The sequence below is a fragment of the Falco rusticolus genome, chromosome 2, assembly GCF_015220075.1.
Source record: "Falco rusticolus isolate bFalRus1 chromosome 2, bFalRus1.pri, whole genome shotgun sequence".
NCBI lineage: Eukaryota > Metazoa > Chordata > Aves > Falconiformes > Falconidae > Falco > Falco rusticolus.
The window spans coordinates 82,813,410-82,830,803 of record NC_051188.1 but is presented as its reverse complement, the minus strand read 5'-3'; the positions used below and the strand labels follow the sequence as shown (position 1 = coordinate 82,830,803).

Genomic DNA, 17,394 nt, shown 5'->3' with positions numbered 1-17,394 from the left:
CAGCTCCCACCCCAGCAGCTGCCTCCTCCTGCTTGCCAAGCCAGCGGCTGCCGTGCTGCCTGCAACCCGCAGCAGCTCCGAGGGACAGGCAGCGGCTTTCCCAGTGGGCAAGATCCTCCAAACTCCTCTCCTTGGGGCTTTTGTTTCCACGCTGCCTGGGTTTTCTCCTCGTGCCGGGTGAGTGGCTGCAGCTCCCTGGGGGACTGTCAGAACAGCTGGCTACCACACAGTTGGCAGCACCAGGAGGTTATTGCTCAGCTGGGACCCCAGCAGAGGCTGTGTCTCCCGCCTTGGCCACAGGTCCAGGCATGTGGCACAATGCCCTGAGGTTGCAGGCATCCCTATACTCACAAACCTGCTGCACCCCAGAGAGCTAGCACAGGCAACATCACCTAGCAGGCAGGCTCATAGAATGCTCTGAGTTGGAAGGAACTTTCCAGACCATCTGGTTCCAACCCCCTGCCACAAGCAGGGACACCTTCCACCAGACCAGGTTGCTGACAGCCCCATCCAGCCTGGCCTTGAGCGCTGCCAGGGATGGGGCACCCACAGCTGCTCTGGGCAGCCTGTGCCAGTGTCTCACCACCCTCACAGTGAAGAATATTTTCCCTATACCTAATCTACATCTACCCTCTTCCAGTTTAATGCCACCTCCCCTTGTCCTGTCACTACATGCCCTTGTACAAAGTCCCTCCCCAGCTTTCCTGTAGCCCCTTCAGGCACTGGGAGGCTGCTGTGAGGTGTCCCCGGAGCCCTCTCTTCTCCAGGCTGAACAACCCCAACTCTTTCAGCCTGTCTTCATAGGAGAGTTGCTCCAGTCCTCTGATCACCTTCCTGGCCCTCCTCTGAACTCATTCTAACAAGTCCATGTCCTTCTGATGTTGGGGGCCTCAGAGCTGAACACAGTACTCCAGGTGGGGGCTCATGAGAGCAGAGTAGAAGGGAAGAATCCCCTCCCTCGACCTGCTGGCCACGCTCTTTTGATGCAGACTAGGATACGGTTGCCTTTTTGGGTTGCAAATACACATTGCTAGATCATGCTGAGCTTCTCATCAAGGAACACCTACCTCCAAGTCCTTCTCCTCAAGGCTGCTCTCATTCCATTCTCTACCCTGAAATTATTTTGGGCAGGCAACATCCTGGCTCTTGTGGTTCTGACCTGCAAGTGAGACTACAAGGAGGCGACAGCTGAAAGTCACCAGGGGAACACTTCCAGCAGCCACTGCTTGGCCACCCAGACAGCAGACACTGACTGAGTGACAGAGGGGTGACAGCCCGGTGGCAGCTTGCAATGCATGATTCCTCCCACACTAAAATCCCAGGTTGAACACAACTGGAGCAACAAGCCCAGAAGTCAGTATCCTCTATCTTCCTGGAAATGTGCAGAAACAGATGGCAAATCACCCTGTAGTTAGACTAAGGCTTCACAGGCACAGGGGCAGACCTCGATGCCCTGCTATAGCCTGCTTCTTGGGAAACAACCAGCTTCCCAGCAGCAGACTGCCACGTTCACAATCAGTGCCTGGGCACCAGGAACAGCTGTTCCCAGCCCCAGAGCAAAAAAAAAAGCTGCAAGCAACAGGGTATGTTCTCATATTCACAGTATCTGATTGTTTAAGAAAAGTTTGTGAACTAGTCCTGGGCAAGAAAGACAAGCCAAAAGTCTCCATCCCCATGCAACTTTCATGCAGAAGATGCTCTGTTGCACAACAGGGGAAAATGTCCTCATCCTAGTGAACTAAGAAAAAGGAAATTCAAAAGTTTACACTTTAACAGGGCTGGAGAAGTGTCAGCAAAGTGATATGAATGATCTCCAGTGCTTCTGCGTAATGAATTGTGAAGCATAATTTAGTCAAGTTTATGGATTTACTGAGGCTTCCAAAAGCAAGAGGTTTTTCATAGCCATGGGACAACTGAATCTGAATGCCTTTGGGAACAGCGCATAAATCTGGCGCCAACTCTTTTTCTCTCCTGAGGTCACGCATTAGAGAAGCCTGTCACTGCCACGGGAGGCATCGCAGGGTAAAGCTAGAGCATCCTTACACAATGCAGTTTCTTGTTAGTGACCCTCGTTTAATCTCGACAAGGTATCTCTTTCTGAAAAGTACAAAGGGGAGCAGGTTGTGGGCAGAGGTGTTTGAGCCAGTATCACGCTTGCCAAAGCAGCGCATAAAGCAAGGGAGTAAGAGTCAGAGCTCCTTTTAAACCAAGTTTTGATCCCCTGCTCCATGAATCCTTTGGGAGAACCTTCCCCAGCAATAAGCATCAAAAGTTGGGGTTTTCAGCCCCCAGATAATCCTACCACGGGGAAAGATGGGTGAGGAGTTTTAGGAGAGAAGTCGATACTTTTGCCTGTGACTGCTTCGGAGATGCTATCCAGGAAAACTCTCTCACTGATGCAGGACAACCTGGACTCAGTCCTTTCCATGGCTTTGGACAAGAGGATCTTCCCTCCTCATGCTCCTTTCTTTTGATGAGATCTCAGCTAAGCGGCAGGTTAGGCCAGCTGGAGGGTGAATGTCTACCAGTTCGATGAAGCTCCCAGGTCTGCCAAGGAGAAAGGAGCCCAAACGTCCAACTTGCAGCTTCCCCTCCCAGAAACAGCCTTTCCTCAAAAGTAGGCAAAGGATTTGGAGAGGTAAGAGGAGGAGAGGAAGGAAGAAAATTTGAAACCTTTTACACCTGAGAAGCAGAAAGAGGAGACAAGGGTTCACTGCTGTGCCCAGGAGATGTGGATTCATGACAAGGTACAGGCAATGTGCAAGGTGAGGGGGACTGGCTACATGGGCTGTGTGCTGCCATTCCCCACCAGTTCTCCAACCAAGCTATGGCAGCAAACGTCGCAGGAAAGCGGAAAAGCAGCAGAGCAGACTGTGCTCAGGAGCTGAGGACAGTGGGGACAGGAGAGCAACTGGGCCATCCCAAAGGAAAATTTGACAGATTGCCTCCATGGGATCTCTTCCAGGATAGAGAACAGGCAGAAAAGGGGGAATAGGATGGGGAAAAGGAGGAAGCAGAGCAAGGGGGGAAAAAACAGCCAGAAACAAGCCAAGGAAAGTTTATGTGCTTTGAGGAAGCAACAGCTTAGGAGAGAGCCACTGGGAGGATCTCTGCCAAGGGGCTGGGGAGTGGGGGCAACAGGGGTTTAAAGGACATGCCTGTGACAAACCAGCAAGGCATCCTCTTCAAGAAGAGGATGAGCTTTGCTCTTAAGCATATGCACTGGGAAAGGCAGGGAAACCCAGCAGTGCTGAGGGTGCTGGAGGAGTTGGGTTCCCATGATCGAGAGCTGCTAGCTGTGCTGTGCTGACACTGTTTCAGAGGGTCACAGCCCCTCCAGTCCCATGTGTGGTTAAACACACTTACACCAACTAGCAGCCTGTTTGTTTCCCCTCACACCCAGAAGCATGACTGTGCTGTACGTCCCCCCAGCTCTCCTCTAGAGACATAAACTTCATCTTCACGTTATCTATGAAAGAGTATTTAAAGCCAAAACACACACACGCACACACACACAAACACATAGTTACACACACATACACAAACACATTTTCTTGTCTGCCAAATATCAGCTACAGGGCAGTTCTTAAAGAGGAGGTGTTAGTCCTTATACAAATGGACATCTATAGAAATATATATATATATATATAATTCTTAAAAAAAAATAAAAACAAACTCTCGACAATTCCTTAACATTGGTGGCAGCATGCGTCACTGTAAATGCTAAAGCCGGCTGGTTTCCCTAGTAGTCTCTGCATACCTTGTTCATTGTCACTTGTTTTGAGGGACTCTTCAGACCAACTTCTATTGCTTTTGGCCTCTGACCTTTTCTTGGTGTGCCTTTCTTCTGTGAAGTCTTTGACCTTTGCAGTGGCCTCTGGCTGAACAGCCTCAGCTAAATCTTTCCTGCTTTGCCGGCCCAACTTGCCGGACGGGGATCTCTCTGGTGACACCTGCTGCTCCCATAGTTCCCTAAGATGCTGCAGGTGACGCTGCTTTTTGGGATGGAGCCCTGTTAATTCAATGCACACCTTCAGGTTGGTCACCTCATTACAATTGGGCTCTTCTAAGTGGTTAGAGGAATTGTTTGTCATTTCCCTCTCAGGCCAGTCATCTAATGGAAAAATAACTAAAAATTAATCAAAAAGCCCCCTCAACTTAAAACAAAAGCTACATTTCACTTTCGGGGCATATAGTCTCAGCTTTACCACCACACTATGCATTTTAAAGGTTTGCTTATTAAGGGTTACATGCACTACAGTAACTTGCACTGCTGTGGCTACAAGCGTCCAACGACTAGTGCTTTACCCTTATATACCAAGTTTTTTATATATACATATATATACACACACATATATATACATGCATATATATACATATATATAATTTTAAGTGAAATGACAGTGCTCACATTAGTAACTATCAAGTTCAAAAATGGAAACACATTAAGCCAAAGGGACGTTCCTTTCACAAGACATTCCTTGAGACAGACCAAAGCAAAATGCTGACTTACCTTTGGAGTTCTTCTTCTTTTTTGCTTTTGATATAAGTTCATCCTGCAGTTCATCCACAAAGCTTTCATTTTGGCTGCCATCATTTTGCACTCTCTCACCAGAGTGTTTACGCTTCCTGTCCAGACGTGGACATGGATGTTGGCCAATATCTTCTGTTGGCTGATCTTCCGCCTTTTCATATATAGAATGTCTCTCTAAATAACATTTCTCATTTGAGAGATCTTTTTCCTCGGGAGTTTCAAGAAAGTGACCTTGGTTGTTTTCCGTACTAGTAAAGTTACCTAAAAATTAAAAAAAAACAAACACCACAAGACCTAATAAATACAAAACAATTAATTGTGAGAAAGTTATGCTCTCTGATCTCTTCAATGTCATCTCCATCATGACTTATGGCTCATGAGGCATGCAAATAAATACAACACTGTACTTTGAAACAATTTTCATCTGGTCAGCCTAGGGCAACAGTTTTCTCAACAGTTAAGTAGAAAACCCCCAAAAGCGTGAAGCTTTATGTTGGTTTTACATCAATTTAGTAAGTAAAATATTCACAATACTTGTATCCATAGGAACATCACAATGCACTTTTTAAAATAAAGAAATATCTTTAGATATCAAAAGCACGGACCCTTTTGAGAAAGCAACCTCACCCCCTAAAACCATGGCAATAACCCAAGCTCCACTTTGCAATGAATTTGTTTTCAAAAATACCTTCTGATGATAATAAAGTATTAGCTTTTCGCTAATTCCTAATCCTTCCCTAACTTCCCCCATCGAATTGCACAGTCTGACTTAAAAGCATTCATCCCTTCTTCTGGAGATATAAATGGGATACAGAGCACGCACACACACATACACGGGAATACCACTAAGAATAGCTGTGATATTTTGCAAAAAGCACTACTTGAATCCAAGGTTATAAAAAGGCTTCCTCACTGCAAGTAACCAGCCAGTCACTGTATGTCACATGATCTTCGTCACCTGCTTTTAAAAAAGGCCTCACTTTTTTCAGGGAGTATTTCCAGCAGCAGCGAGCAGGTGAGCTTTGAAAAGCTCACTAGAAACTACTCCGAACAAATCAGCCACAAAAACACCCACGTTGCCATACTCACCCTAACTTCAGCTTCCCCTCTCCAACAGTGCTCCCCTGAACTCAAGAGACAGCTTCAGCAATTTTAAATGGATGCCTGACTTAAAATTGCACTTCATCATCATCCTGAATAGGTATTTTTTCTTGGGCTTAACCAGACTAGCCGAGGCACAGTTAGGCAGCCATGCAGTACAAACGGCAACACAGGTTAATCAGCTTCCTATTTATACTTCTGACAAGCAAGTTGCTTTTCCCACATGTTTTAGCTCTCCTGGCTGACCGATACTCTTTCTGCACATCTGCCACTGTTCAGCGAACTGTCTGTATGCTCTGTCCTACTTCCGCGCAGCTCACTGTCCATTTTCCTCTTCCTCCCCCTTGCTCTTCCTCCTCCCACTTTCTTTCCTTCAAATACCTCTGCTGGTTTCCTACCTGAACCCCTGACAGCTCGTTTCCCTTCCCTCCCCTTGATCCTCCCTGTCCTTACTCAGCCTCCTCCCCGGTACAGCCTGGCCCTCAGTTTCTGCTCTTCCCCCTCGTCAGGGCAGACGTTGCTCCCCTGCCGCCCCCTCTCCCCTGCAAGACCAAACACAGCAGCATCCAGGCACTGGCAGCCCCTGGATGTAGATGTACGCCCAACTCTATCCCACCTTATCTTGAGAGTACCTTCCTACAGCTCTGCCAACACCTTCTGGTTTCACAACCATCCTTGAAATATCTGTTGTCAGCAATGGAAAGCTGAGGGGGAAGAAAAAAAACTCTCTGGAAAGGTTTTTCTTAGGCTGAGATTTTTCTTCATCGCAACTTGGAAATGGCTCCAAGTAGCACCTAGAGTTCTGGAGATGTTTGCAGGCACCAGAAGACACCCCAGCATCATTTTTACGCTGCTTGGGAAGCTGCCTGCAGGGCTGTTTTATAAAACAGCAGAAGATATCTGGCCAAGAAAAATCAAAACAAAAGTTGACTTTTTCCAGGCAAGTGGGACACTCCGGCCATTCTGCTATTTGGCGGTGCTCCCTCTCCACAAGACTGTCTGGCCAACACCTGTTTCCTTCAAGACTTTCAAATGCAGTTTGTCACGCTTCTTCCAGCCAGCAATGCTGACATGTTCCAAAAACCAGGTATCTCAGCTTACTATGCCTCTGAATCGCCAGTGTCCCCCTGAATCAGAATGAATCTGGCAACACCCCATGCTTGCACATCTGGTATGAAGATGCTGCCTAACAGCTGTACCCTATAACCACACCAACAGCACCAACAGTCCTGTTTCACACAGCAGAAAAGAAGCTAGACCAGCCACGTTGTAAGTATCACTTTAGAAATAGCTTCTATCAGATTTCATTTTACGTTTTTAATGCAATCTGCTATTTTTTCCCCTTTCATAAGGAAACATTACACATATATGGTCTGTTTCCCTGAACAGATCAGGTAAGGGCACCCTGCCACGCTCCCGCTGTTAATAGCCTTCGTGCCTCCAGCAGTACCAGCAGCTACACACTGTGGTTCACGCCGAGAGTTGCTAGATCAGGACAGCTTTCCTGCTCCCAACACTGTCTGGCCTGAGAAAAGGCAGGCACATCCTGACCAATTCCCAGAGAAGCTTTTGCAGGGTCAGAGGAAGAAGCAGGGGGTGGGGGGGAGGCACTGATGGGCTTAATCTTTGGGGCTTGCAAAACACAGCAAGCTAATTCCAGCCTGCCACCACTGAAAGCAACCCACCACAGATTAATTCCTTCTCTATCTGCAAGCACTAGGCACAGGGATGCCGAGTACCGCTCGCTCAGACCATCCGTGTTAAAAAATAAACAGGAAGGGAGATACATGTGCTGTAACCTTGCTAACAGCTTGTCACTGTTGGCATTTCTCCGGGGCTCCACATGCCAAGGAGAACAGCACACACCTACTGAAGTTTGTCCAAAAAGCCCTTGCTGCCAGTGGCTCTGCGACACCTTTGCCTCCACTCTCCAGTCACATCCAAGTGGGACCCCTCTGCCGACCAGAGCTAGGTCTCCTCGGCCGCCGAGCCAGAAATCCCTTCTCAAGAACTGCCCCGTTGCACAGACGTCTCTGGAATCCATCCTGCTAGATGCAGTTAAAACCATTAGAGGAGCGACATCTCCACACGTTAATCCAGGTTGTGTAATCATCCTGCATCGACACAGGAGGACAGACACGACGAAGCCAGGAGCTGCACGGGACGCGTCCTTGCCTATCTGCTCCACTGCCAATACTCTCCGTCTCTTCTACAGCCAGATTTTCACCACAAAAGAACAAAGGTCAGTTGCTGTTCGGGACACAGCATACCCCACAGGCTGTCAGGCTCCACGCAGCTTGCACAGACACATCACACGCTCAGAGGTTTTTCCCCTTGGCACAGTGGCAACTGCCTCACAGAGCACAGGCTCTACTTAATATTTTACCACCGGATTCCACTCTGTCCTCAAACTGTTTTGCAAGCAACCTGGATCAGACGCAGTGTCTCCCCAAATTAAGATATAAATGGCAACATGAAGCACAGCAACGTAAGCATATCGTGCAGGCCCAACAAGGACAAGGAGACTTTATTTGCTTTTGTTCCCTCCTGCCGTGTATCTACAACACCCTTTCCTCTGCCCAAGGAAGAAAACAGCAACAAAATACTTGGGAGTTTTCGTATCATCATTATTCAAACAGTGATGAGGTAGCCAGGAACACACGATAAATGCTGAGTTCTCATAGCAACACACCTCTATGAGTAAGGAGATTAAACTCTTAAACGTGCCTCTTCCTCAAGCCTCCAGCATCTGCCAGTCTCACACCAGTGGTGAGAACCAGCATCAACAGCTCTCCAAGTACTTCTCACTGTCCTACCAAACTAGAAACAAGGAAAAATTAAGAAGATGCTTCTTCACATAGTGTTTCTGCCTGAAGCAGTATCTTCTTAGTGCACAGGTTACAATCTCACAAGAAATAGTTGCACGCACAAACACGCTACCCAAAAAAACTTTCCTTCATTTTTCCATTTTCCTGTTGCTTTCAGCTGCTCGAGACCAGGCCCTCCCACGTGAGGCAAACAAGGAAACATATCTCAGTGTTTAAGCTGCGATTCTTTTGTTCAAATAACATGGCAGCTAAAAAACAGCCTTTCCTCTTCCCTGAAGCAACCTCTCATTGCACTCACTTACGCAAGGTACCCTTTATTCATCAGAGGACAGGAATGACAACCCAAATGCTAAAACCCAGTATTCGGCATGGAGATCACAACAGTAAGAAATGCCGTAAGTCACCTTCAACATCCGATCCTGAGTATCCCATATCGGGCAGAGGAAACACAGCTCATTTAATTTTTCTCTCCAACTACCTCTGCTTGGGAGCTTTCCACATTTGTGTGGAAATGCCAAGTTCTGCCTAAGCCTACCACACTGCACAAACAAACACCATTCTCCCTGCACAGACTTTTGGGGTTTCCCCCTTTTTTTTTGCCCTACGTCCCGTGGCAAGAAGGTAATAACTGACCAGGGCAAAGGACATGTTTACTGTTTCCATCTTTCATTTGTTCAGGTATACACACAGCCCAGTGAGAAAAGAAAAGCAGGGGATTACAATGCAAAGGGATGCCAGCACCTCACTCTGATGCTGAGTATCTGCTCCAAAGGCTTTGGCACATTACACACTTTACTTTCACACATGGAAACTACTTTAACTTTTTCCCCATTACTTCATGCTTTTAGATCAGGCTTTTAACATATCAGCTTTTATTTTTCCCAGCTAAGGCTTAAATGGACAGTGTCTTCCTCCTAGAAAATTACATAAACAGGTAAAATCACATTCCCTCATCAAGAAATTCACAGCTTGTAGAATATATTCAATCTTTCACACTCGGATATGATTTTCAGTACCACTACAAAAGCTTTGTTATGGAACGGACATGCGATCATCACATGCCCATATTGATGTGCATGTCCGTGCCAATAGCTTAAATCACTTGATCTCTGAACAATCCTATGACTCATGACATATGCATCCCATAATTTATGATGTTTGTGCTATGGAAATGCACCGGAGCAGCATCGCCTCAGCAACATTTACAAGTCACCTTGGCAACAAAGCAGCTTCACGGCTGCTCTCAGAATGCCCGGCAAAACCCAAACAAGATGGGAGAGAATTAAAGCACTTCTACTTCACTCCTTGGCTTTAATTGCTCATTAATTAGCTAACACGGCTACCTCTCTTAAATCAGATCTTTATAAAAAAACAAAAGCAAAACCAAAACCCCACATTTTACCCTTCTCCAGAAGGCACGACGAAGCTTAAGAAGACACCCGGTACGGCACTGCCAAGTCAGAGGAGAAGTTTAAGGAATCGGGTATCATGCCTCCGTTGTTTGCTTCCAAAAAAGCCCATACACATGCTACACAGCTAGGAAAATGATCAAGTCCCAGGGCAAGCTAAAAAAAGGGAGTTTACATCCTATCAGATGCCTCTGTAAGCATCACCCGCCTGTGCTATTTAGCCTTTTGTTGCTGTAGTCACACCGGTAGATTTAGAGGAGCCGGGGGGCAAGCAGCTGCTAGAGCCCCCATCAGCTCCTGTGCTCCACACCAGGCACGCCCAGGCACCAGCAGAGGAGCCCTGCCAGCCGGCTCCATGCCACAATCACAGTTTTGGTTGTGGTTTTCATCTTCCCTGCTGACACCGGGCAGGTGAAGTCCTCCCAGCCAGCGTCACATCTAACAGCTTGCCAGTTTTACTCCTAAATTCCCTGCTCACACATGGAAAGGTGTGCCATTTGCTTTTAGCCAGCACTGGACAAACTCTACATAAAACAAGGTAAAACATCTTTTCAGCAGCAAAATCTTTTCCAGGAGGCAGAAAGGAAAACAGAAGAGGTTGCAAACCATCAGCTAGTTCCCATTCGAGAGCTTTAAAGCCAGCACGGTGGTTAGAAATTGGAGGGAAAGGGAAGGCAAGAGATAAGTAGCCCTGGATCTTGCTGGTGATAAACAAAGGGGAAGAGCAGGCACAGCACACTGCCCCTTTGCTAGTCACTTGGCAAAAGATACACCAAGACCTCTGGCAGCTCAAGCCCCACCAGAGCCCAAGCCATGACAGCAGAGGCATTCAAGAAGTGTGAAACTCTTCTTCCTGATTTATCAGCTGCTATCCCAAGGGGCAGGAGGTGAACCACCATGATAAAAACCTTTTACTGAGACCTGAATCTGTACCAGTAAGTATTTGCTGCTGTAGAGGCAAGCATACAGAAGAGGAGCTCCCTCCACAGAACAGATCTGTGCTTTTAGGAGTTTAGACACTCAGCCAAACTCTGAAGTAGCCTGTTAAGTCAGCGCTAATTAGTAGAGGAGAGGAACGAACTAACATAAGACTGAACATACTTCCCCTGCTTCCAACAGTTATTTAATAGTCTCAAACACATTTTAACCAGCAGATGCAAGTGCCAGAGACCTCACTAAACAATGACTGTAAGGACGCATCGTTATCATCAGCCTCTGGCAAGGATGGGAGGGGGGGTGCTTCAGCAAACAAGGGTGCTCTAACGCTTACTTTTCCTCCCTCCCCGCAGCCCCCCACCCCGAGCAGCATGCCCCATGCCTCTTCTCCCTCTGTCCTGGTTTCAGTTAAACCAGGACACCAGGACACGCTCCCTCCCCTGTGCCCATGCCTGACCCTGCACACCACCACCACCCCTCCCCCCACTCCCCCACCCACCCCACGGACTTGTCTTGCCCCGCAGCCAGAACAACCTGATGCTCTTTCCGCTGCTCTACGCTTTCCACTGCTCTTTATGCTTTCCGTTGCTCTTTAGGGCAGGATTAGCAGAGGGCATCACCAGGGCACCCTGAGCCCTCTGAAGAGCAAGGGGGGCTGCAAGGGGAGCGCCAGGGTGGCAGCCTGCCAAGCTCTCGGCTTCAGCATGGGGACCGCAAAGGCAGTGCCTTCCTCCCCAGAGCTGCTTCAGTACAACCTGGAGAAGGGAAAGCCCACTCAGCTTCCAAGGACTCAGCCTGCCTCTCCCTACCTCCTCCACTTTCACAATTAAAACTTCCCCTTGCTGTTTTGCCAGGCCGATTTCTGTTGAGGCTGTTATTTCAGTGACAGCAATACCACAGTAACTTGATTTAGGTGAGTAACCAAGCAAGTACAATTGACCAGCATGCTTTCTGCCCAAAAGCATTAACCAAAGACCAAAACAATAATTCAAAGTTATTACATTGCCCGAACAAAATTTTTTACTAGCCCTCCTCATGAATTTCCACCTACAGAAGAGCACACTTAACCACCCAGTTACACAGTGCATGCGCACGTGCACACACGCATGAATGCACTCTACAGTGTGTTTCTTCTTGTTTTGCAACACTTTCAGCACCATTTTTTTAAGTTGTTCAAAAGAAAGCAGCAGAAGGAGGAGCTGATCCAGTCCTTAATTATACAAGAAAAAAAATACTGGGAAATGGATGGAAGCTACATGCTTACCAAGAGTTTCAAAACAAAAAGTGACTTTTCTCACATACATTAAAAACACCCTAATACCATTTATTTATTTATCTTGTTTTTAGGACAATGTGGCTCGCATACATTTCCCATAGTCCTCTGACACCTTTTTGACACAGCCTAGCGGGAGCAGCCAGCCCCATGGGGAATTTCACAGCTCCCTGCCTGCCTGTGAGGACCGGTGCCAGCAAGCCTCACCCCCCACCCCCCAACCACTGCAGCAAGAAGTCATGCAGGCAAACTAGCTTCTCATCGTTTGGAGTTTGCAGCCAGCTTTTACAGATAAGCCAGACTGGCAGATCATGTCCTTTTCCACTCCCCATCACCCTTCTGTCCTCCACCCTTGCTTTGCCTGAAAGCTGCAATGTTGGCACCTGCCAGCGCTACAGCAACTTCAGGAAGCTGAACTCCTTGCCTCTCTCTCTTCCCCCACCTCCTTTCTGCATTTAAAATATAACCTTGGACTTTTGCTTTCACTGGTTGATGTGGTACCCCATCAATTAAAAGCATGATCCCTTTATTGCAGTAACTTCAGTGACAGTTAACTACCTCCTGCAAAGCAGGTACAACAGTAACCAGTAACTTGCAGACCCCAAAACAAGCACAAAGACCACCAGTCGTGGCAGCTCCATACATGCAGAGGCTGAGGCCAGTGACTTTAACCAGCAACACTGTGAGAACATGAAGATTATGGTGCCCGTGCAGCTTTGCTGCAAGCTACCGTGGCACAGAGACACACACGCACTTCAGAAAGCCATCTAAATTTGCTTACATCTGTCATTGTCATTTTGGTCAGCAATGGCATCTTCCAGAGCGACAGACTTTGGCTTCTTTTCACTGTTTCCTTTCAAGTTTTCCCAGTCTGCCTGGCTGAATCTGCAGACCTCTGAGTCTTTGGTAGCTGTTTGGCCTTCTCTCTCTTTCATCTCCAACTCTGAGAAGCGCATCATTGCACGCTAGAAAGAGAATTGATATGAAAAAAAAAGTCTTGCGATAAAAGCTACTTCATTTACCTTACCTTATATGAAAGCATTTCCAAAGAAAAATCGGCTCAAAACCAAGGTTTCAGATAGATAGCTAGGGTAGGAGTTTAACACACCTGACTTGTAAAACAGTGTTCTAGCATCTATACGCAAATAGCGACACAATTCTTGCATATATAAATGTGTGTGTATATATATATATATAAGATATATATAAATGTATACTGTATATAAAACAAAAACATTCCATTTTGGAGGTAAAAAGAGACAAAAACAAAAACAAAAAGAAAAAAACAAAACACAAAACCGTACAATGAATAAAGACGACCATGGCCCACAAACTTCCCTTTGTGTATTTGGAAATGAAATTTAACTCAAAGGTTTATGTAAGAGTCTAGTAATAAAAATTTGAAGAACTGACCTCACAGTAAGCAGCAGGTAGACATAAAATACTGTCCTCTTGTAATCCTTCCATCTATGTAATTAAAATGGGCACTCAATGGATCATTTAGATAATTTCATCCATTTTTATAAGCATAAACCAATTCTTTTCTTAACAATGCAAAACAATTTGGCTTAACTCATCCCTTCATTAAAAGTAAAATACCTTACGGATATTCCTATACAGTATCTGTCTGTCATCCCTCAGCATCAACCTCAATACCGCTCCTACTCTTTCCTACGCGTTCGCTTGGCGTAAACGTTGCCTGAGACCCGCTAATACATGGCTGCAACTCCTCTCCATCAAACGGCATGTTTGGCATACTAATCACAACTTCTGGGTACACTTTGCTAGCTGGCACTACAGGCCAGCTGAGAAATTACAGCCATTGCTAGCACCAAGGTAACATGCATGCCTGTCCGACTCCCCTCTGTAACTGCACAAACATTTCATATGTACATTAACATTTTTATCAATCTTAGTAAAAGCCCTTCAAAGCTTATACTACCGTGTACATACGTAAAAGCCATACATACTATTCTTTACATCGCCTCACTCGTTAATGAACTTACTTTGCTATTTAAAACCGTTTCTGGAGAGTACGCCCAAGCAAAAAAATTTCTGATCTCCCCACCTGCGTTGCTTCTCTCAACTTTTTAAAACTTGACTGCGACTTGCAACAGAGAAATAACGACAAAAAGCGCGGCAGTCGTTGGACCGCGCGGACTCACCTGCAATGCCCGCTGCTCCCGGCTGAGCTGGCTGGAGTCTGCATACAGTTCAGTCGTCACACACTTGAATCGATCACCTACGTAACCAGCAGAGTTTGCAATCCTCTTGGCCAACTTAGATGGCTTGGGTTTCAATATTTTACCATCAGCAGATTCTGTGTCGTCGGCTCCATCTTTGGTATAGGTCTGGCTGGCATCGATGCTTGGTGGCGCAGTCCCCATGCAGAATGGCTTCGCGTCCTCCTGCACCTTGCCAAAAGCCAGAGCCGGAGCATCACCCTCATGAGTGCTTTCCAAGAAAGCAGGAGAAGGCTGGACTGTCACTCTCTCTTTAGGCTGGCTCACAGATAAATCCTCTTTCCTTAAGCCGAACACCGATGAACTCTGGGCTTGCTTGAAATTATAGGTTTCGTGAAGATCATTATTTCTTCCAAACTCCTCTCTCATTACAATAAAATCTCTGTGCTGCGACGCCTGCTCTACCTTGTGCTTTGTAGGGTCATTAGCCTGATTACTACTTTCCGCAGCAAAGCTGGCTTTCGTTAAGTTTGCTTCGCTTTTAGCATCTTGCTCGTCTCGCAGAAGATCCGGGAAGAGGTGTTTGTCGCTTTTGGCTGCGTTTTTACCGTGGCCAGAGTTCTGGTGCAACTTCATGCTCTTGTCACTGGGTACTTCGAAAGGCATCTTCCCACTGCTCTCCAGGAGCTCTGGCAACCGGCCCCGCAGAGCTGGGTCCTCATAGCGGACCCTCTCATGAGACCGTGACCTCCTTTCCGCCTTCTCCTCCTTATTGATCTCCAAAGCCGAATGCTGCAGCAGCATGGGGTGCACCATCCCCATCCCCAGCGCGTCCTGGTAGGTCATGAACTCCCCCCGCCCCGCTGGCAGGCTGTAGGGGAGGCCAGGTTTGGGAGCGAGGTGGCCAGGGTAGAGGCTGCCGTTGGGCAGCAAGACGGGGTGCGGATACACATGTCCTTTCCCGTGGATGGAGAGAGGGCTGATAGCTATCCCCTCTGGCACCGGGTACGGGAGGTAACTCCTGGGATAGGGCAGAGGTGGGGAGCGAAACGCCTCATTGGGCGGCAGGAAGATGGGGCTGGAGGCCAGGGCGGTCTCGTTCGCCTTGAAGTTGGCTTCCTGGCCACATGATTTGGCCACCTTACTGCTGTGTTTTGCAGGGGTGGCAACGGGCTGCCCAACGTGCTGTATAACCGAGGCGGTGCTCTCCGCAGAGCTCCTGGCCATCTTGGCGCAATCCACATTGGCATTGGGAGCTGGCGACGCCGATGCCGGCCGCCCCCCTGCTGACACCGTCCCTGAAACACTGCCAACAACCGCCTCCGTGCCGCCCATCCTGGGGCAGGAGGAGCTCCGCTGCTGCGGGATCACCCAGTCCAGTGCCTTGTTTTTCAGCTGGACACTCTTCCCGCTCTCCTCACTGGGGCTGGGACCAGGAACAATCCAGGAGGATGGTGCCGTGCTGATAATTTCAGGCCTGTAGATGGGGCAGCTGTTCCCAGGAGAAATGGTTTCTTTCTGAACGATGTCGCTGCTGGGCAAGTGCGGCCCCGCTCCTGCTCTGCCGTGCACCAGCACCGTTGGCGTCATTTTCTTACCGTGGTCCGACTTGCTGGCAGTTTCTGCATCAACAACTTTTGCTGACAAGTCCAGCGGTTTGTCGGTGACATCTTTGGTTGGGGTCTGCTTTTCCAGGAGCGGGGGGGACCTGCCGTCTTTCCGGTCATGGCCAGCTTTCCGCGCATGGGGGGCAGCCGGCAGAGGTGCCTCCCCAGCGTCACTGCCCTTGGGAAGTTTCCCGTTGGAGAGGCGGGAGGGTGGAAATTCACCGCCGACGTTCACATAGGGCTTTGGGAGGGTAACGGCAGAGGAGGGCGAGGTGGTGATCCTGGGAAAGTGTTTATGGAAATCAGTGTAGGCATCCCCGACCTGCGCAGGCAGGGGGAGGCGGGGGGATGGCCGGGGTGAGTGTGGCAGTAGAAGCGTGGGGTCCGCCGGCATGTTGGTGGGGGCCGGCTTGGCAGAAGGGACCCGGGGCTGCTTGCTGCTCTGGATGTGGGGGTAGGCGTGCGCGTCGACGGGGTTGCCAGGGCTGACACCCATTTTCCACGACAAGCTCTTATCCGGACAGTGCACCAAAGGCGGGATTGCTGGTGAAGCAGAAGCAGTCGAGAGCCTCATGGGCGACGCCAGCGATGAAGGGATGTGAGGGGCAACATAGTGGGAGGGAGGCAGGTACAAAAAACGTTCACCATTTGTACATACGGGCGAGTAAGCCAGGTGCTGTGGTAAGCTGTAGGTGGACTGCTGAGGTAGCAATGCCTTGTACATGTTCAATGAATACTTATTTGGTGAATCAAGGAAAGGGTATATGGTGGGTGTCGCACCCTCCATATAGGGGTTTACCCAGGGGAGCCTTAGGTAACTAGCACCATTGACACCGAGAGGACTCTGCCTGTCACCCGCAGCTCGGTCCAAACCCAGTGTCTCCCCTGTTGGGACAGAGTTTTTTTGTATTCCAGGTGGTGTTTTGTATATAGCACTGAAGCCATTCGGGGCTTTTCCAGAGACAGCTGCATTTTCTACTGCTTCAGGGGGATTAGACTTAAACTGTATCTCTGGATTTCTTTCAGGAGTAAATCCAAGCCCTGCTATCGAACTTGTAGCATCCCGTGATTTTTCCGAGCCGAGTCCACACAAGCTGGAATAGACAATACTACTGGGGACTCTGAGTCCTTCTCGCATGAGTCCAGACCTGTCCATACTCAGAGCTGCGAGACTGTCAATGCGATGTGCTGTTGTTGCATCCACCTTTACAGAACAAGAAGTATGTTACTTTCACATTTCACTAACATGACTACCGCACAAGCTACAGATACATCGGCATTTTGGAAGAGAAATGGTACCAATGCAAACACACTGTTCATTGTGGAAACATACAGAGGCTGACTGCACTGGAAAATGGGAGAACAGGAACCTACAGAGCAATATGTATCACTGGAAACCACAATACAAATGTCTCTGCATCCAAAACTCATCAGCTAGAAACAAAGGCCTGAGGACACGCAGCCTAAGCAGAAGTGGCCCAGAGACGATGCTTGGTGGCACCACTCCCATGTGGGAACCAGCT

General features: G+C 48.2%; 1 protein-coding gene across 8 annotated transcripts in view; it reads right to left on the bottom strand.

The window, feature by feature from the left end:
* Positions 1–17,394, bottom strand: part of BCOR (BCL6 corepressor) — an 83,274-nt gene that overhangs the window by 20,236 nt on the left and 45,644 nt on the right. For 3 of the 8 annotated variants that reach the window (XM_037376916.1, XM_037376915.1, XM_037376918.1), the window contains exons 4-8: positions 14,247–17,075; positions 13,495–13,548; positions 12,863–13,046; positions 4,514–4,795; positions 3,761–4,114 (exon numbers count right to left, since the gene is read on the bottom strand). In XM_037376916.1, the coding sequence (XP_037232813.1) occupies positions 3,761–4,114; positions 4,514–4,795; positions 12,863–13,046; positions 13,495–13,548; positions 14,247–17,075 (3,703 nt within the window). The remainder of the gene's footprint in view (positions 1–3,760; positions 4,115–4,513; positions 4,796–12,862; positions 13,047–13,494; positions 13,549–14,246; positions 17,076–17,394) is intronic. The other 5 variants (XM_037376920.1, XM_037376922.1, XM_037376919.1 and 2 more) reach the window with 5 other exon arrangements.